We start from the raw sequence: 20,992 nt of genomic DNA, 5'->3' as shown, positions 1-20,992 counted from the left end.
GTGAGTTCCAGGACTGCCAGGGCTACACAGAGAAACTCTGTCTCAAACAAACAAAACAAACAAACAAACAAACAAACAAAGACAATATACTCAGTAACTACTATTTTCCCTTCTAGTTTGTATTATGTATACTGCATATACATAATATTTATAACTGTATATCAATATATAATATATTACATTATAATATACTCATATATGTAATGTAATATAATGTATATGGGCACAGTGTAAAGTCTATGTTAGAAAGAAATGTACAGATATTTATATTTAAGAAATTTTTATTTTATGTATGTGAGTACACTGTTGTTATCTTAAGACACTAGAAGAGGGCATCAGATCTCATTATGGATGGTTGTGAGCCACCATGTGGTTGCTGAGAATTGAACTAAGGACCTTTGGAAGAGCAGTCAGTGCTTTTAACCGCTAAGTCATCTCTCCAGCCCCATATTTAAGAAATTTTAAGACATCTACTAAACCAAACCAAATAAAACAACCAAAGCCAGCAAGTTCCAGGTTATAAACAAAACTCTCTTGTATATTGCAATGAACACTTGGGCTAAATGTATAACTAAAAATCTAATTCCAGTTATAATTAAGAATATGAAATACTTAGGAAAAATAGTCAGATGAAGGGGTGGAGAGTTGAATATAGATGGACTAAGAGTAATGTCACTCCTGAGGAATACTGAAGGTCACATAGACAAGCCGAGGCCTGTGCACAGTCACAGGTCAGGTGGCATAGGTGGTAGAGGACAAGTCTCCTCAGTATGATTTACAGGGTAAGTATAATCCCATCAAAATCGGTAGACTCCTTGAAAATAGAAGCTGAGAGTGAGTCCTTACACTTCCTTTGTGCACTGATAAAGACACGTTCACTTTAGTAAATGGTTTCCCAGTGTGCTGGGTAATCCTGACGATGTAATTATCTAGGCACACCTTTGGCATATGGATCTGCATTTTTTCCCAGAGAGGTTTACCTAAGGGAAGATCCATCCTGAATGATATCATCTCATTGGTTGGAGTCCTGGACTGGATAAGTAGAAGGAAGCAAACACCAGTGTCCATCCCTTCCCTTTATGGATACATTGTGACCAGTGACCTCCTGTTCTTGTGCTATGCACGCTCAGTTGCTCAAACCCTGACTCCAAATAAACTCATCCTTTCCTTGTCTTTGTCAGGAATTTTGTCACAGCCCCGAGGAAAGCAGCTAACACAATAAATCTTTCAGAAAGTTAAAACCATGTGTGACATTTGGCTCAGCACTCCCACTTCTGTTCCAGGTGTTGACTCTGCAGGGACAGCAGTACCGATTCTCAAGGACGTATTGTGAGGGCCCACAGGAGCCATGTTCATAATAGCTCAAACTGGGAATGGTTCAAACATTCAATGGCTGGTGAAAAGATACAAGGCAGTACATCCATTCAGTGGAAAGAACCACTAATGTATGTGCAAGCACCAACGGACTATGTAATGTTCTGCTGAGTGAATGAAGTCATATACAAATTACTGTAGGACACCACTCACATGAATTTCTTAGAAAAGACAAGTCCACAAATGAAAAATAGAGCAAATTTAAAAGCTGGGGCTAAAATGGAAGCAGTATTTTTAGATTTGTTTTTATTATTTTTAAGTGTGCATGTATGTGCACACATGTGTGTGTGTGTGTGTGTGTGTGAGAGAGAGAGAGAGAGAGAGAGAGAGAGAGAGAGAGAGAGAGAGAGAGAGTGCCTTTGGAGCCAGAAGCATTTGGTTTCCCTGGAGCTGGAGTTATAAGCAGGTGTAATTTGGAAATTGAAGTCCAGTTCTCTGCAAAATTAGTATGTGCCCGGAAATGCTGATCCATCTCTCTTGCTCAGAGCAAGTTTTGGACTTTGAATGTGTAGGAAAAAACTTCCTCAGAAGATGAACAGGTTTCTGAACTGAATCTGTTACTATTAGTAGATAATATAGTATATTATATTAGTTTCTATTAATATATAAACTAAGTTTTACTAATAAGTCATCAGTAATAATAAATATTAGTCCATTTTATAAAGTCAATACATTTTAATTGTCTATCAATGCCAGGTTTTTTTTTTTTTTGGTTTTTCGAGACAGGGTTTCTCTGTATAGCCCTGGCTGTCCTGGCACTCACTTTGTAGACCAGGCTGGCCTCGAACTCAGAAATCCGCCTGCCTCTGCCTCCCGAGTGCTGGGATTAGAGGTGTGCGCCACCACGCCCGGCTTGCCAGGTATTTTTTGAGATAGCCATGAGGAAGAACGGAGATGAGGTGTTGGTGGTGGCGAAGATTATGGGCAGCCCTAATGTGCAGAATTGCCTTCCCCCCACTTGTTGGACTCCTACCCCAAAGCAGATCTTTTCCTCAAGATTATGCATAAAATACACATAATTCATGAAATAGATCTGGATTCACGTAGGCATGGTGATTGGGTGAGGACTTAACTAGGAACCGAATGGACTGGAGTGTTTAGATAAAGTCGGGAGAAATGCAGAACAATCAAAAGGAACTGGGAGACGAAAGTGAAATTCCCTATCAGTTTACAAGTGAAGGGATTCGGGGTCAGAGACTAGGAAGATGTTCAGTCACCCAACCTTTGCTGCCGAAGGTTGTATTAAAAATAAAAGAAAGAAAAATGAGGATGCTGTACCAAATTTTAAAAATAAACAAAAGTCAAGATATTATTTTTTTTCCTGGGCCTCATACAGATGAGAACCCTCTGTGGCTTTCTCCTTTTTAGACCTTCCTTGATGTTTTCAGTGTTTGATTGGCCAAGAGGTCAGAGCTGGGGAATGTAGCAGCTGCTGCTAAACTCATCAGTTGAAAAGCAAGGGATGTTTCTCAGCTTTGAGGTGGCAAAGTTCCAGTGCAGAGGGATTGGTTTGGTTTGGTGTTTTGGCCTTAGCAACATCTATCATTTCAGGTACCAAGATGGGCAAATTTAAATATTTACAAGTTTTAAAAGATTAAAAATCTTTTCTATTCTTAGAGCACCATCTCTGCTATTGTGCTAAGTTGAGTCCTTAGCTGCAGAAGTCGATGGTTTAGACCTAGAGACCAAACACTACATTTTCACATTTGGTTTATTTGGAAAAACCATGTTGATTTTTGTTTTGTTTTGTTTTGTTGTTTTTTTTAAAGATGTATTTATCTATTATATGTAAGTACACTGTTGCTGTCTTCAGACACACCAGAAGAGGGCATCTGATCACTTTACAGATGATTGTGAGCCACCATGTGGTTGCTGGAATTTGAACTCAGGGCCGCTGGGAGAGCAGTCAGTGCTCTTAACTGTTGAGCCATCTCTCCAGACCCACGTTGATGTTTTGTGTGCCGTGATCTTATTATACTTTGGAATAAGATGCCTCGGCCCTGACCACTCAGAGTAAACAAGACTGAGGCAAGACTTTATCAAAGGCTGTGTAATGTGTGTGGGTAAACAGCCTGAACAGCATGCTGGACATGGTTGTACTCTTCTGATTTTAGAAGTTTAATTAGGTTTTCATAACTACCTATAAAACCCCACGGTGCAGGCTAGGCATCAACACAGGGCAGAAGCCACATCCTCGTGGCCTGTTTCCCAGGTCCACCCTGCAGATGGGCTACATTGTGTTTGGTTTCAAAAGTGTTTAAAGACTGTGTGTGTGTGTGTGTGTACACAAGATTTCTAGAAAACTCACAAAAACATTTAAATTTCCTTCTTGTTTTTAAAAACTCTGAGTTTCCACCTTAGACATATAATCCTTGTATAACCCTGGCAACTGTTGCTAAGAGGCCAATGTGCTCTCTTCCTGTCTTGTCTACAGAGGGCTGTATCAGTCCTTAATGCTTCCTGGCGGTCCTCAGCTGCTTGAGACATTGTAACCTTGCAGATAGCACTGGCTTTTCCAATGAGGACAGTAGAAATGTCATTAATTGCTTTGGGTTGCCGACAAGACACTTAGTCGATTTTTCTTTTACACTCAAGGCCGCTTTGGAAACTGTCTGTTGAGCACTTTTAGAAAATTTGACGTGTATTTGGCCGGTTTCAGTGGAGTAAAACTTTGGCCTTCCATCTGGTTTATGGAAACAGTCAAAAAAAAAAAAAAAAAAAACCAGAACCAAGTTTGGGGTAAAAAAGTATGTTTCAGTATGAAATGGTGGACCTGTTTCTTGTGGCTGGTTTGTAATGTAGTGATAATAATAAAAAATAAACTAAAGATTGCTTTTGAAAGTTGCCTTTTCTCCCGCTGTCACTCTTTGGTCCTACTGTGTGGCTTGGGTATCTATATGCAGATCCTTCTCTCTACAGTCCTACTCTAGCCCCTTGCTGACTGACCCCATAGTATATATACACAAACACACACACACACACACACACACATATATATGAAAATTTTCACATTTTAATACATGTGGCATTCAAAATGTTGATTCATTATTAAATGTCTGAACGAATGAAGTCAGTATAAATTGAAAGTGTTCACATTGTTTTAATTTATTTTACCTCTCTTTATCTCTCTCTGTGTGTGTATGTCTATGTTCCTGTTTGTATCTGCACACATGCATGAAAGTGTAAGTCAGAACTACCAATGGTTGTCAATTCATCTGAAGCCCAGCTCACCTTTTTCTGAGGCCCTTTTTTATTAGCCTTGAACTTAGCAAAGAGGCTAGGCTGGCTTGCTGGCCATCCCTGGGGTCCATATGCCTCTGCCTCCTACTTTGGGATTACAAGCTCAGGCTACAGGGTTTTTGGAGTCTGGGATTTGCCCTCAGAATCTCATGCTTTCGAATGCCAGAACTTTACCTGTTGATTGCCCTCCCCAGCCCGTGCTGACAGTTTGAGAGGGGACAAACCCAATTTACAGCCATTAAATATCTATTTTTCAAAAGTGAATGTGATGTTTATAAACAAAGCAGGTAAGAGATGTCTTGTTAACTTGTGATTTTTCTTAGTCACATTGCTTCTGCTTTTGGGTTCTGGGGGGTGTGGTTTTGCTGATGTTCCCGTATCAGCAAAAAGCATAAAGCTGAAGAATCAAAGGTGAAACAAATCCCATCAAGAATTAGAGCCTACTGCTCACGTTGTTTCAAAAATAAGCTCATCAAATAGAGTTCGAGTTCTTGATTCTGCTCATCAATTAAAGTGCTGACTTCGGGGAAGCAAGACACAGACACCCGGAAGCCTCCGGAAGTCTAAAATAGCTAATAAGTAAATATAATAGGATAGCAACCCTGGACGCCACACATCCCATATGTGTGTTTGTGCAAACCCATCAGTGTTGTGTAAACCCCCGTGTCCCACGTTTAGCAGCTCCAGGTAGAGACTTTTTGTTTGCACTTGTGGGAGAAAAAGAAAGTCACCTCTCCACGCGCTCATTTGCATTTCCCTGGTGAAAGCAGGTCTGCTCCCGGCCACCAGTGTCCCGCCTTTGAGACCTCGGGGGTCGCTGCATCCTCTCACTTTTGGGGCTCTGTGATCTCACACTCTTTGCTGACCACACAGCGATTCCAGTCCAGTCCTCGCTGGGCTACGCGGGGCGATTCCGCAAGGGTTCGTAGGGTGCCACGATCGCGGGCGGGGACAGGGTTTGGGGTGGAAGTTAAAGACACGCCCACGTCAGGGACCCAAAATAGCCCACGCGCCCAGGGCCCGAAATCAGACAGGAAGCCAAATACCCGGGGCGTTGAGCGGCTCGGGCCGGAGCGCCGGCCGAAGGCTGGGAGCCAAGGGTCTGGCGGGGGCGGCGCGGGGCGGGGCGGGGCTGCGAGCCTATTAAAGCTCGGCCCGCGGGGGCAGAGCGGGGCGATGGAGCGCGACAGCGACCAGGCAGGGCACGGGCCCCGGCACGGGTCAGCGGGAAATGGTCGCGAGCTCGAGTCACCAGCCGCGGCTTCGCTGCTGGCGCCCATGGACCTAGGAGAGGAGCCGCTGGAGAAAGCGGAGCGCGCCCGCACTGCCAAAGACCCCAACACCTACAAAGTGCTGTCGCTGGTAGGTCTGTGCTTGCCGCGACCCGACACCCGGGAGGGGCGAGAGCCAGCAGAGAGCACGATCTGCACCCAGCAAGGGAGAGCGTGGGCGCCTCCTGCGCCGGCACCGGGTGACCTGCAGGGTCCTTACCCCTCTCCCAGCAGGAGCAGGCTGCTAAAATAGTCACCTTGAAATACCGTCCTCTTCCCCCAGAGAATACAGGACATTTGGAGGCGGAAACAAATGATCAGCTAGTCTTAGGATAGCGCAGCGATGTTTGTAGTCTTTTAGGTGGCGTAGGTCAGGGTACAGGTGGTGCTCGTGGCTTTAGGTGAATTTATTGCAGTTGAAAGATTTATCACAGCTTTTGAAAGTATCGGGAACTTTAGAAAACACCCATGTTTGGCTCTGTAGTGGTATTTCCAGGCAGTTGTTTAGGAGCCCCATTGACATTCATGTTTATGTGACTGGGAAGAGGCCCGGGATTCATTGCCCACTCTGAACCACAGACAGCGCTGTTTGTGCGTTGCCGGGCGGCACAGTTGCCTGCTGTATCCCTCTGCTCTTCTGTTAGACCAGTTGTAGCATCCACAACCAACTTCTGGAAACAGGACGCCGATTTTCACTCGGGATCTTCCTTGGGTCAGAAAGGAAGAGTCCTGTGTGGTCGTTCAAAGTTTTGGTGGGGACTTCCATTATTCTTCCCAAGCTCCGTTTTGTTGTGTTAAAATGAGAGCACATAGCATAGTTTCAATGGGACTGACTGCGGGAAATAAATTCAGAACCGAAGGAGGAGGTAGTTATTTTATAGTACGTGCAAACCACAGCTTTCTGTGGAGAGCACACCCTAAAACATATTCTTACACATTCTGGCTTGAGCACTGTTTTGTGGAAAAATCTTTCCGATGTTTAAAGTCTCCTTTTGACATCATTTCCATTTCCACTGTTCTTAAGGTTCTATGCAGACACCGTAGCACTTTGAGAACCAGAATCCCTAGACTTAAGGGATGGTGTCATATCCTTAGTTTTTTAAAAATAAGTCTGAGGTTCAAAGAAGAAGTCTCTCAAACCACAGGCTGCTGTCTCCCAGGATATAATTTTGTATCATATGTCACTCATATGATATCGATGGGCATTTATTTAGTTTGAGTCTAGTAAGACTTTTTGTTGTATGTTTTTTAATGGAAGATCGTAGGTGTTACAGGACTACTTAAATTATTGAGTTTCAGTACTCTTACCTACTATGAGATACTCAATGAAGACACACTGAATATTTATGAAATTGTAAGGCATATTTATAAAGTTACTATAAGTCATTGAAGGGTTTCCAGTTATTGAATTCAGTTTTACTCATTTGCATATAGGCCCACAATAGATGTCAGCACAGGTGCACCTTTAGATCACAGAGTTTTCACTCTGACACCTGCAGTCGCTTGGTTGGCCAGTATTCCAACATTACAAATGGCTCTGATGGCACACTTAAGAAATTGTTGCATGCCCTAGAATCTCCTCAAACAGATCAACTATGAATATTTGGTTACAGCATATTTTATGAATTAGAACAAATTCTTGTCTCAGATAATTTTTAGATATTTATATATTTTTAGTTTATGTGTATGACTGTTTAGCATATATGTGTGAATATATTATATATAATATATAAACGTATATTATATATACATACACACATATATACATATATATACATATATATATATACATATATATATATATATATATATATATATATATATATACATATATATAAACATCCCCCACTCCAGTTGTCCAATGTTCTCAACAGAGGTCCAGAGTAATGTAATAGTACCTCCAATTCTATTGTATGTACACACACATGCACACACACACACGCACACACATATACATGTGTGTGTGTGTGTGTTTGTACACCTTGTGTGTGTGTGCCTGGTACCCACAGAGGCCAGAAGAGGATGTTGGATTCCTTGGAACTGTAGTTTACAGATGGTTGTGAGCCACTATGTGGGTGTTGGGAACTGAACCTGGGTCCTCTGTAAGAGCAACAAAGTACTTACCTGTTGTGCCATCTCTCCAGCTGCAGCTTTATGTCTTTTGATGGACTCCAGAGAGGCATAAAATATAAGTTGTTTCTCACTGGAGCTCTTTGCTCAGGACTGAGCTGGAAGTGAAATCTATTTTTTCTCTTTTCCTCCTCTACTTTAATAACCCTCTATCAGAAGCCCTCAAAGGAATTTGACGACTGTCATCAAAGAATGCTGGGATATGTTTTCTAGAGACAGCCTTAATTATTGGATTTATCTTGTTTCTTTTTTCAGATTAAGCATCAGCACATTTTGTATGAAGCTGAAGAATCAGGTTGGACTAATTGCATCCTAGGGTTAGGATCAGGGAGGCCCCCACTCCCTGGCCACAGGATTCTAATCGGACAGGATAATCACAGGGCTGCTTGCAGGGGGAGGATGAAGTAGTGATGATACGATCGTGTGCTTTTCTTAGATTTTCTCTAATTAGTGAAAAGAATGCAGTTACATCAGAGTAAACGAAGAAATGGGGATCTCGTCCTAGCCTTGCTTGCCCGGGTGATGCTTCATCTCAGGACTTTCTGCCTAGGTACTCAGCAGGTCTAAGGAAACAGCAAGAGAGAAAAACAAGCACTGCTTTCAGTGTCCTCTGTGACATACGTGTGTTAGCATTCCCTGGCTGTGATGAACTACGTTGATAATTAAGTTGCCAAGGGAAAAGGCTGAGCAGATCGTGGTATGAAATCAGGGTAGCAGAGGTTCCGTTACATTGATTTGGGCCTCTGCTGAGAGCGCTGGGTGTTGGAGGGGGAAATGAGGATGGATGAGCAAGCACAGATGGAGCCTAGGATCCCACAGTCCCCTTTGACTGAACTCCATCCATGACCCACGAATCTCCCACGAGGTAGATTCTAAAATCTACCACCTCCTAATAGCACTGCCCTGTGGACTAAGAGTTTTATCTCATGAAGCTTTGGGTAGATATTTGCAATCTGAAGTATAGCAGTGTTACTTATGAAGTGCCTTTGCCTAGTTCCAGATCAAGTTTGAACTGAAGTATTCACTCCTAAAGTTGGGCTCAGGTATTTATCTAAAATACCATTGCTCCCCATTCTAGTTCTAAAAGGACTAGTAGCTTTCAAGTAGTTTGCAGTGTGAGCTCAGGTAGACCTTCTAAAGCATTACTCCTGTTAAAGAGTTCTTTCTAAGAGGTAGAAGTTGGCCTTGGTCTAGCTAGACTAGGGTGTGACAGGTTAATTCTCTAGCTTCTTCCCTCTTCCCATTATCTATCCTACAGTGTTCAGAATAACTCTCTCTGTTTGGATTGACATTGTCCATTGACTTTCAAATTTAACATGTCCCTTCCATGGCTTTAGCATTTTATTTCAAAATGACCAGGCTATCTCCAAAGCTAGAACAGTCTAAAATTTGTCTCTAAAGGCATTTGTTTCAAATGCTCCAATGTGTACGGAGGACCAAGGAGCCCAGGATTCATTGTGTTTCTATTGGGTCTCTGATAGTACCTGACTGCCATCAGCATTTGGTTGGTTGAATGAATACACTACACACTTTATTTCTAGTTAGAATCATGGGGAAGACAGAACACTCAGTTATAAAGTCAGAATGTGAGGAATCCAAACATACTTGGCACTCGGCTGTAACCTCAGGGGTAGGTAAGATAAAAACGGGGATAGTATTTTATTTGGATGACGGTGATGGAAGAAGTCATGAATGACCGGGATGAATGAGAGCCAGCATGCCTAAGCAGAGCCCGTGCTAAGCCTGTTGTAACTTAGGTTCAGGATCAGAAATGTAACCCTGAGCTTTCTTCCCCTTTGGCACACACAACTCAGGTGTGGCCAGACCAGGATATATCAAAAGGCCAAAACAAACCTCCCTCATTCATGCCAGGACTTCTTGTGCTTTGGAAACTCTGTTGTCTTACTTGAATTCAGCTGTGGAGTCTTCTGCAGATGCTTTCCCGTGTCTTGTCTCCTGTTCCTATCATTTGCCTCGAGGTCAGGCCCTATAGCCCAGTGTTTGTACCCACCCAGTCTCTTTCTTGGGAACACAGCCATGTTCTCAACACCCCCTTTATTCCTCTTCTATTTCACTTTGCCTCTTCCCTGTCACTGAAACCTCTTAATCATGACTCTGGATAGTCCCCATAATGGCCATGTTGAACATGTTAAACACCATGGGTGAGAGAGCTGGAGGCCACTAACTCTTCTAGATTATGGACAGAAATTTCAGTTGCCGACTAGTTTTTCTTTTCCAGATACCAATATTTAGAATTAAAGTAGTTTCATTTTATAGGCAGTATTTCTTTTTGAGTTTGATAAGTACCATTGAAATTTCTCTGTCTCTGTCTCTCAGTCTCTGTCTCTCTGTCTCTCTGTCTCTCTCTGTCTCTCTGTCTCTCTCTCTCTCTCTCATGTGTTTAAAGATTAGCAGATATATTTCATCTGTATTATAGACTTTAAGGACAAGCCATAGAACCTGGTCATGATTTATAACTTATCTTTTTTTTTTTCAAGAGAGAGCAGCATTTCACATTTTAAACAACTTATCAATGAATAAGCTTTTGGAAGATAACATAACTAGAAAACTCTCTTTGGATAAAATAAGCTTGCTTCTATTGACCATGAAATATGTCCCCCTACTTCCCCCCTCCCCCTAGATAGTCAATAAGAAACCTTGAGCTTTTGAAGTCAAGATAGACCATAGATTATTTATGTAAGCATAAATCTGCATTGGAAGAATAGACAAAATGTTGATTCAACATGAGAAATACTTCACTGTCTGAATGAAAGTTATGCATTTACTAAGGAGAGAAAGAATCGAAGGTGGTTTTTCAAAACAGTGACAAGAATGTTGTATTAAATATTAACTGGAGCATGTGACCACAGTATTTTAGTTACCAAAGGCTTCAGGACAACAGTTGAATACAGTCTGGAATGGCTTATATATTCTCTTGGTTTTTCAGGAGAATTGGTAGAAATGTGGGTGGTAAAGTCTTGGTGGTTATAAGTGTTCATGCTGTGTAAGGAAGTTTCAAAAGCCTTTTCCCATATATATTTTTATTGACCTATGGCACATGAATTCTGTATTAGGAAGACATAGTAATAGCCAGTTCTATCTAACAGTTAAGGAAATAGGCACAGAGGAATTCTTTCAGAATTCTAGAATGCTTGTGTGCCTGGAGACTATCTGGGGTTGCCTTAAAGGCAGAGATTCCAGAGGTCTTCTGACTTGGAAGATCTAGACATTGTGGAATGCATCCAAGGACTCTCTGTGTGTGTGTGTGTGTGTGTGTGTGTGTGTGTGTGTGTGAGAGAGAGAGAGAGAGAGAGAGAGAGAGAGAGAGAGAGAGAGAGAGAGAGATACAGAGGGAGGTCAGCTTGTTTTGTTATTCCTCAGGTACCTTACTGTTGTGGTTTAAGACGATTGTTTCAGTAGCTTAGGCTTCCTAGAAGCCCAAAGATCAGCCTATCCCTGTCTCCCTATCTATAGGGCTGCAAGCACCTCCTCTCCTCTCCTCTCCTCTCCTCTCCTCTCCTCTCCTCTCCTCTCCTCTCCTCTCCTCTCCTCTCCTCTCCTCTCCTCTCCCTCTCCCTCTCCCTCTCCCTCTCCCTCTCCCTCTCCCTCTCCCTCTCCCTCTCCCTCTCCCTCTCCCTCTCCCTCTCCTCTCCTCTCCTCTCCTCTCCTCTCCTCTCCTCTCCTCTCCTCTCCTCTCCTCTCCTCTCCTCTCCTCTCCTCTCCTCTCCTCTCCTCTCCTCTCCTCACCTCTCCTCTCTCCCTCTCCCTCTCCCTCTCCCTCCTCTCCCTCTCCCTCTCCCTCTCCCTCCTCTCCCTCTCCCTCTCCCTCTCCCTCTCCCTCTCCCTCTCCCTCTCCCTCTCCCTCTCCCTCTCCCTCTCCCTCTCCCTTTCCCTCTCCCTCTCCCTTCCTTTCTTTTTTCTTTTCCCCTCCCTCTCTCCCTTCCTCCCTCCCTTCCTTCCTTTATGGGTTCTGGGGATGGAAGGCAGGTCCCTGCTCAGACACTGCAAGCTCTCATTAACTGAGCTATCCTTCCAGTCTGATGTGTACCATTAACGAATAACTAAGGGTATTCAGGTGCAGGCCGTTCCTTCTCTGCACTTCTAACAATGTACATTGCTGAGAAAAATCCATGGCATTAGTTATAGAAACCTCATCCCACCTCATCTGCTCACCCTCTCTCTGTAGAGACCAAATGTCACATCCAGATGCATCACTTCTGGCTACCCCAGTCTGTCACCTTCTTTCCATTGTGATTTTTCATACTGAACGATAGGAATCTAAGAGCTTGCTATTGTGGTGGTGTATAGATCACTTATATGGTGAGCTGTGTTTCTCTTGATAATTCCCTGGCCCACTTTTCCTGGGAAGCCCACAATCTGTGCACTTTGAGTTACTACTGATTCAGTAATGTGTGTGTGTGTGTGTGTGTGTGTGTGTGTGTGTATGTGCATTAGCACACACTTGTAACGGGCCATCTGAGGCCTGTAGTCTCTTACAGAGAAAACAAACCAGAGACTCGGTGACTTTTATGGTGACATTACATGTATTACCAGAATTCTCCCAAGTAGAATCTCACACTAGTCTAGACCATCTTCATGTGATTTTAGATAAGTATGCTTATAATTCAAAGGCAATACAGCTGGAACAAAGTTTCAGCCAAAATATTTAGGGAGCAGTTCTCAAAATGGGGTTAGTGAATTCTTGGGTGTTCCCTAAGGAACCTGCAGGGGGATCTCTAGCTCAGAATCACCACCATCATCATCACCATCATCACCACCACCATCATCATCATCAACATCATCATCATCCACAACAACAAGGTTTAACTATTTCTCCCTGGTTATTTTGGAAGTTCCTGTGTAGATCAGGTTGTCCTCAAACTCATAGAAATCCCTAATGCCTTTACCTCCTAAGTGTTGGGATTAAAAGGTGGCTGTATCACACCCAGCACAAATCACTCTTACCTTAATAGAACAAGATGTTCACTGTCCTTTTGCCATGTTGGTTTTGGGTGATAGTGTCTTAGTGCAGTGGAATGAATGAACCCGATGATGCCTTGGTGGAAGGAGGTCAAGACAGTGTATGTAACAACCAGTGTTAAGGTTATCCCCAATTAGTTAACAAATGAATGAGGCTGTGACCTTGGCTATTTAGATTAGCTTTGACAATTCCCAGTGGTCACCTCTGATCTACTCTTCTAACTCCCGGTCTGGCTAGCTCCCCAGCAGTGTACCCCAGATACTTGCTGTTTCTCCTGGTCATGTGCTCATGGTCCGTCTCCTCTCGTGGTGACTTCCTCCTCCTCCTTTGCTTCTTCTTTCTTCCTTTCTTCTATCTACCGCCAACCAGGTAACTCCAAACCCACCTACCTCTTCAGTAATTGGCTGTAGCCAATCTTATTTAACCAATAGTTTAAGGAACAAGATTTGTACAACAAAAGCTTGTAAAAGTGAAAACTCACTGGTAGACTTAGACCTTCAGGTACAGAATTAAGCATCATAACACATAACAACAAACCAAACCTCCATAGCAGTGGGCTTAATTAGACAAGTAGTCATGGGCTTCTATTTAAACATCAACAATAGTGCCCTCCCCCCAAAAACCCTTTGATTTAAAAGAATGCCCTAGATGGAGCAACAAACATGACCCTAATTAATTTTAGTCATTTATTAATAATTCTAATTATTAAAGCTTAGCCATCATTCATTTTTCTGGATGCTGGAACTGAAAGTGTGCATCTGACACATCAGCCATTGATGGAAGAATGGTAGTTTTCTGCCAGCAATGAGAGCCTGCAGTGAGGTTAAAACCAGATGGGTTTCTCCCTTGAGGGGGCAGTTTACAAGCACATGCTGCCGGGCCTGACTTCTGAATGTAGGTCTTGTATGGCAAGCAGTTTCCTCGCTGAGCCTCCTCTTCAGCCTTTACAGATTCCAAACGCTTCTCCATGCACCGCATCATTTGGTCCCGTCAGCTTCTGCCCCTTGTTGGAGGTGGAAAAGTCATGCCTGAGAAAAGATTGAGAGATTGCAAACCCCGTAACTCTGTGGACCTCACCAGTGGGGTTGCTGATGAGTAGTTTTAGAGTCAGAATTAAGTTTAAACTAATATTATGATTGCATAAGAAAAGATGGTGTCCTGAATATCAGCTTCCTCAGTTGCGAAGCTAAAACCACCTCGTGTATCGTTAAGAGAGTCAGATAAAATACACGTGGTGGCACACTGTGTTCCCTGAGCAAGTATTTCTTTTTGTTGTAGTTAATAGTGCGACCTTGTAACCGCTCACTGTCATTCCTTTGGAATTTGTAAGAAATCAAGTGTCACAGGCCCCACCCCAGACCTCCTGGGCCATCACTTTGCATGTTAACATTTGGAGTGTCCCAGCATACACTGTCTGAGGCCTAACAACTAGGATTTTTTGTTCCTGGGAATTCTAATCAATAATCAATCATGCCATTGCTATCATGCATTAAATACAGCAAACAAGACAAAAAGCCAAGTGTTCGTTGTGGCCTGGATTGTGGTGAACTCTGGTCCTACTTCCAATGGCACATCTGCTCCCTGCCCAGCAGTGGGACTTCTGATAAGAGACTCTTCCCTTCAAGGCACAGTTTCCCTCTTACCAGCAGGGAACTCACTCTTTGTGCCCTTGCCTGAGGCTCTTAGTTTAATTACCATCCTCACCCTGCTGTGACTTGCCCCTTAATTGCTGTTTATTGCTTCAAGTACAGCCAAGTTTCTGCTATGGCCATTGGTAGATAGCAGATGTTTCTCTGAGTCTGCCATTTATCTCTCCAGACACCATATCTGGTCAGAAGAGCTCTCAAGTTAAATTTCCACTGCAGCATACTCTGTGGAGCAGGGCAGTTACTTGACACAGCCAAGCAAATGGATCTCTCAGTGGTTCTCCTGATGGTGAATCAGGTTAAATATACTTGGCACTGAGTTTGTTCCGGGATAACGCATTGTCCAATAGCATCAGTTTTCTAGAGTGCCACCTAGCATCATGGAGATGTGAATTTCTGGGATTCTAGGAAGTATAAATGAAATCTATTCAGGTGGGAAGGTGTAGAGCACCGTGAATAGACTCTCAATCTTAGCGATTTTTGGGTTACCCATTGTGTATTGTTTATTTAAATGCTGTACATAGTCAGTTTAAAGGAAGACACTGTGAAGAACTCCCGCAGACACAAGTGTGCATTTGTTTGTCATCCTTTGGAAATGGACAGAAAAAGCATCACTACTTTTTCTGGAATGGTTCAAGCAACGTGAAGGGATCATGTAGAGTATAAGCTAAGTGTTATTTGTTATTCAATATTTGTTAGTGGATAGTCTTCTCTCTTTGGACTGTTTGCCAGTTAGGGAAACAAAGAAGTCAAGATGTCTTTCCCAAGTGTTTCAGCTCTGCTCACACAGCCTTCTGCTGCACTCAGCTAGGAGACTTAGTTCCCCATCTATTATATCTGTGTATCTATATATCTATGTCTCTCTGTGTCTATATATCATGCTTGTATGTATGTATGTATGTATGTATGTATGTATCTATCTATCTATCTACCTACCTACCTACCTCCTACCTACCTACCTATTTCTGTCTGCCTGTCTACTTGTCCGTCTTAGTTACGATTTCCATTGCTGTGAAGAGATACTATGGCCAAGGCAGCTCTTGTAAAGGACAACATTTAATTGGCACTGGCTTATAGATTCTGAGGTTCAGTCCATTATCATCAAGGTGGGAGCAGGGCGGCATCCAGGCAGGTATGTCACAGGAGGAGCTGAGTTCTGTATCTTGATCTGAAGGCCTCTAGGAGAATACTGACTTCCAGGCACCGAGGAGATTCTCAAAGCTCACCTCCATAGTGACACACTTCCTCCAACAAGGCCACACTTCCTAATAGGGCTGAGGACGTTCAAACCACCACATTATCTCTCTATTTCTCTCTGTCCATCGAATCTATCTGTCATCTATCCACCCATCTATCCATCTATCATCCACCAATCTGCTCAGTGAATATGTGTGAATACATGCATGTAGAGGTCAGAGATCAGTTTTCAGGAGCTAGCCACCTTCCTAAGGATGGTTTTATGACGTTTACTTGTTTCCTTCTGTGCGTTTTCCTTCGTGTGTATTTGTGTGTGTGTGTGTGACAGCACACATGTGGGGTCAGAGAATAACTTCCTGGAGTCTGTTCTCTCCTTCCACAATGTGGGTCCCATAGATGGACCCTAGGTCATCAATCTGGACAGCCAGCAGCTGTACCCACTGGAGCTGTCATGCTTGCTCCCACAAGGTCCCTCACTGGAACCCAAGAATCTCTGTCTCCACCCCTTCAGCCCTGGGGCTGCAGGCATATATCACCATGTTTCACATGGTTGCTGGTGACTGAGCTTGGTACCTCTATAAGAGTCCATGATACCCAGGACTCAAATAGTATGTAAAACCAGAGATTGTTTTATTCTACATTACACAGGGACTGCTAGTCAAGGCAGTAGGATAAGAGGACTGGTCATGGAGGAGACAAAGGTGGTCAGCCCAGGAGACCAGTTAAAGAGTGACTCATACCAACCCTGAGACTGTTCTCTTTCTATTATTCTGTCTTGTAGTTTATTTCTGACTAACACCATGGATTCTTTGACCACCCCTGAGTGGTCAACATAGAAACAACATTCCTCACTTAAGGCTTCACAGAGTCCTCCCTGCTGGAAGAACAGCAAGTCTAGGCCTCCTCTGTTCTGTATGACTTCTTCTGCCAGGGAGGATGGAGAATCCTGCAGGGCCGTGATGGACTTTTCCATCTCCTGTATCCATCTATTGCCATCTATTTGTAACTTTTGTCTTGGAGTATTAGTGTTGAGGCCCCTACACTAGCAGCTCTGGCCAGCCCTATGCCAAGGAGAGAACCCAGTAACGCAGCCACCCTTCTTACCTGATTGTTTGGAGGTGCTAGCTGGCTGATGACATCCTCCCAAGAGTAATAAGTACAAGCTGTACTAGAACACAAAAATACTCAGTTGTATTTACAATCAGGCCATACAAATGCATGGGGTTAGCTCTGCGGTACAAGCCCACCAAGCGTTCTCTGGGGGCAGCATGTATCCTGAAACAGTATGGGTTACCGAGGTGGGAATAGGCTGGGGGTACCTTACCTTATTTCCAATATAGAGTCCCTGTCTGTTAAACAACAGTTCTGTATTAAGTCCGAGGTAACAGGAGTTAAGAGCTAGCATCCAATTGGCCTTCTTGCCAGCCATTATGAACTTGATGAAGAGGTTGTTGCATTGCCCCCAGGGTGTAGGCAGATAGTAAGGGGGTGCCCAGTTTATCCACTGGGGCAGCATTAAAGTGGGAGTGCAATATCCACATCCTGATCCTATCTATCCTAACAGCCATAGCTGTGGTCAGGATCACAAGAGTTAGGTTCTTTCCAGAGAGGTTCCAGAATCTTGTGGTTATGTCTCTTAATCCAGACCTGGTGCAAAGCAATGTGGGTTAGGTGATGGAGCAAACTTATACACCTGGCAGATGTTAGGCCAGAGTTGCTTCCAGACCCTATGGAGAGCTTCCAAGGATTTAGAAAACTTACGTTGGTCATATTCAGCTAAGATATCAGACTGGTGGTTAGGCAGCATGGGAGGGAGGCCTCCCATATAGGATCTCAAGGGGGTTGAGACCTAAAGTATAGTGGGGTGTTCCTAGTCCTATAAAGGCATAAAGTAGGGGGGGGGGACATCTAGTGACTGCCAGTCTCAAGAGTTAATTTAGTCAAGATCTCCTTCAGAAATTCCATACTTGACTTTGGGTTGATGTATCTGGGGTGCTAAGGAAGGTTTGATTCTGGGGGTCTGATGCATTGGCCAGACCCCCTTGAATATGTACCCCAGATAGGTGACAATAGCTGACAAAACTGGGCCTTCTTAGCAGACCCTTAGTAACCAAGTTAACTCAGCTCCTGTAGCAGGTCTCCTGTGGCCTCCTGGAAGGTTTCCAAGTGCTCCCCCCCCTCCACCCCAGGATGTCATCTATATACTGGAGTACAGTTATTTGTGGGTATTCACCCAAGTCCTCATGCAGTGCCTCATGGAGGATGGTGGATGAGTTCTTGAGTCCTTAAGGAAGGCCTGTCCATGTCAGTTGTCCCTTGAAGCCTCTCTTCAAATCTTGCCATTCAAAGGCTCACAGAGGCTGGCTTTTGGGTGCTGAAGCTTCCAGTGGATGTCAGGGGCAGCTTGGTTAACAAAAACCATGTTCTTGGCTGACTAGCGCTCTTGGGCTTCTGGGACAAATGGAAGTGTAGATCCTAAAGCCTTCAAAAAGTCTTTCTAGATTTTCCGTGGGGCTCTCATTCGTTCCCTGCATCACCTGGAGCCTCTCCTTACCTTGAGCAGTGTTAAAATTCCAGTTGGGTCAAAGTCAAAGGAAGTCTCCATTGATATCAGCCTGGACTTGAGTGGGCAGCCCATTTGCTCCTGGAACCAATTTTCAGGCGGCTCTCACAATCCTCTCTCTCTCTCTCTCTCTCTCTCTCTCTCTCTCTCTCTCTCTCTCTCTCTTCTGTTGTGAGGAGGACCTGGAGCAGTTGCTGACCGTCAGCCCAGGTAGGCAGGTGAGTCAGCACGATTGAATCTAGAAGGCCTGTGAGAGCTGATGGTCTTTCTAAAATGGGGGGTGGGGGGGTGTGGGGGATCTGCAACTTCCAATCGTAGAGAGCATTACTGGAAAATGGAACATATGTCATAAACTAAGATTTAGGCCTAGTCTCACAAATTGCCAAATTGAAGCTTGTCATGGAATGAGTCTGTCTTACCTTATGCTTCAAGGCACTTTATACAACTGGTTATATTCTGTCTGCTGGGAGTGGTCCTCCCATCTCCTCTCCTCAGGATCTCCCTCTGTGTAGTCTCTCACATCAACTATCTCTTTGCTGCTCTCTGGCCTACCTCCCATGTCCCTAAAGCACTCCATTGCTGTTAAGTCATGCAGAGGCCACAGCACTGAGTAGTTAGGGGACAGACTTTGGAATCAGAATGCTGGGGTGTTGACTTTATCTCTGCCAACAACTGCTGTGTGTTCTGGGCAAGACCCCAACTTTCCTGTCTTAGTTTCCTCACCCTTATGAGAAGGGATAACAGTTGCCACCTTTATGGCTGATAAACTCCAGATGCGGAATTTGTGTTTACCGTTCCCGAGGTAGGTGCTTTGTGATTTATTCACTGAGAAGTTGGAGCTCCTTGGGTAACAACAGTGTTGTGTGACTGTCTGGACGCTGGTGCTACGCAGGCACCTGGAAGATATTTGCTTTGTTCTCATAGTCTACAACCAGGGGCCTAGATAGCTGTCCAAGAATCACAAAAGGGAGTTATCAAGTGGCAGCTGTGGGGAAAGCTGCCCAGGAGCTGCACACAGGGCAGAGAGTAAGAAGATTGAAGTCTTGGCATGAAGAACCTTCCCTGAGGAGGCAACAGGCCTGAAGAAAGGGATCTGAGGGGAGGCTGCAGCCTGAGCAGAGGCCCTGGAGAAAGGTGCAGGCGTCAGTCAGTCCCAGCCCTGGCTGGTGTGCCTGCTGTGCAGAACTCCGGTTTGAGACCTCCCTCTCAATCTCTCTCTCTCTCTCTCTCTCTCTCTCTCTCTCTCTCTCTCTCTCTCTCATATATGTGTGTTTGTGTGTATATGTATGTATGTGTGTTTGTGTGTGTGTTTGTGTGTAATGTATGTATGTGTGTTTGTGTGTATATGTATGTGTGTGTGTGTGTATGTATATGTGTGTGTCCCACGGACAGTTCCTGGCAGGATCTTGCAGTCTGTCTGAAGGGTTTGGGTTTTTCAGAGTGACTGGAAAGTACTAAACTATTTTTCTGAGAGTTGTTTGTTTTTGCTGTCTCCTTCGGTATTAGCAACAAGATAAGGCCTGACTTACATGTTTTAAAGCTCATTTTAGTATTAGTGATAGGTTAGGTATAAATTGGAGAGCAGGTGTAGAAAGATGCACTGCCTTATTTCTATTTCGGGACTAATTTGTAACTTCTCCCCCATGGGGTAGGCACATGTGGTTATTATATTAACATAATGAATTAATATTAAATACAGTAAAAATTCATTACCTGAGCCACATTTCCAATGTGCAGTACTAAGTTTGACCACAACATTGAGATTTACAGGCATATAGAACAATTCTGTTGTCTTAAAATTCCTATTGGACAGCAACTATGCATTGTGATGTCATAGAGGCTTTGTTTGGGGATTGTGGGGATCAAACCCTGGGCCTTGTACACGCTAGGTAAACAGTCTGCCACTAAGCCACAGCCCCAAAGTTCTTTTTATTTCTAACCCTTTATAGTTCTTCAATTCATACTATTCCTCCTACTCCCACTTGCATATAGCACTTGTTAAAGATACATTAACTAAGAGAACAAAACAAATTAAAAGGCTTAAGCATAAATGTTATTATAAATACACTTTTGAGATTCTTTTCCCATCATGAACGTGTATAATTAAATCGACTGAAGTCATAATAAACATGTTAAAAGTCATCATGGCTGGAAAACTGTCATCCCTCCCTAATTATAAACCCACACACCCATTACCTGTGTGCAAGTTCTGTCCCTCTGTTACCAGTGTTGTTGTGATGGAGCAACTCCCGGGCCTTTCTCAAAGGTTAAAGGTTGCTTGTGCTGCCTTTATACTGTTGCCAGCAAAAAGGAAAAAAAAAAAAACTGAAATTTATTTGACTTTATCTCTTCATTTCTATTGAGTCTCTCTCTTTTTTTTTTTTATTAATTGCATTTGTCTCTTGGCCATTCCATACATGCTCATAGTGCATTCTGGGTAATCTCACTTCCACACTCCGCTCCTATCTGCCTCCCATCCCTCCCAACCACCCCACACTCATCCCTACAAATCCCTTTCTCACATAGGACTTTTTGTCTTGGGTTGTGACTACTGCCCTTAACCAGCAGGTCTGTGTGACCAGAGGTTTGG

The 20,992-nt window shown here is 43.7% G+C and overlaps 1 protein-coding gene and 1 long non-coding RNA gene across 3 annotated transcripts in view; one reads left to right on the top strand and one right to left on the bottom strand.

The window, feature by feature from the left end:
- Positions 1-5,754: 5,754 nt before the first annotated feature.
- Positions 5,755-20,992, top strand: part of Enpp1 (ectonucleotide pyrophosphatase/phosphodiesterase 1) — a 67,662-nt gene continuing 52,424 nt past the window's right edge. Inside the window, exon 1 of one of the 2 annotated variants that reach the window (XM_021174644.3) lies at positions 5,755-5,976. In XM_021174644.3, the coding sequence (XP_021030303.1) occupies positions 5,791-5,976 (186 nt within the window). In that variant the 5' untranslated portion in view covers positions 5,755-5,790. The remainder of the gene's footprint in view (positions 5,977-20,992) is intronic. The other variant, XM_021174645.3, reaches the window with a different exon arrangement.
- Positions 13,716-20,684, bottom strand: LOC110303535 (uncharacterized). Its single transcript, XR_002378928.3, has 3 exons — positions 20,599-20,684; positions 16,944-17,007; positions 13,716-14,024 (listed from the first exon to the last, which is right to left on the bottom strand). It is a non-coding gene; the product is annotated as an uncharacterized LOC110303535 (long non-coding RNA).

This window comes from Mus caroli, unplaced genomic scaffold (genome assembly GCF_978045245.1).
Source record: "Mus caroli unplaced genomic scaffold, Mus_caroli_1 scaffold_9, whole genome shotgun sequence".
NCBI lineage: Eukaryota > Metazoa > Chordata > Mammalia > Rodentia > Muridae > Mus > Mus caroli.
This window is presented reverse-complemented; position numbering and strand designations above follow the sequence as displayed.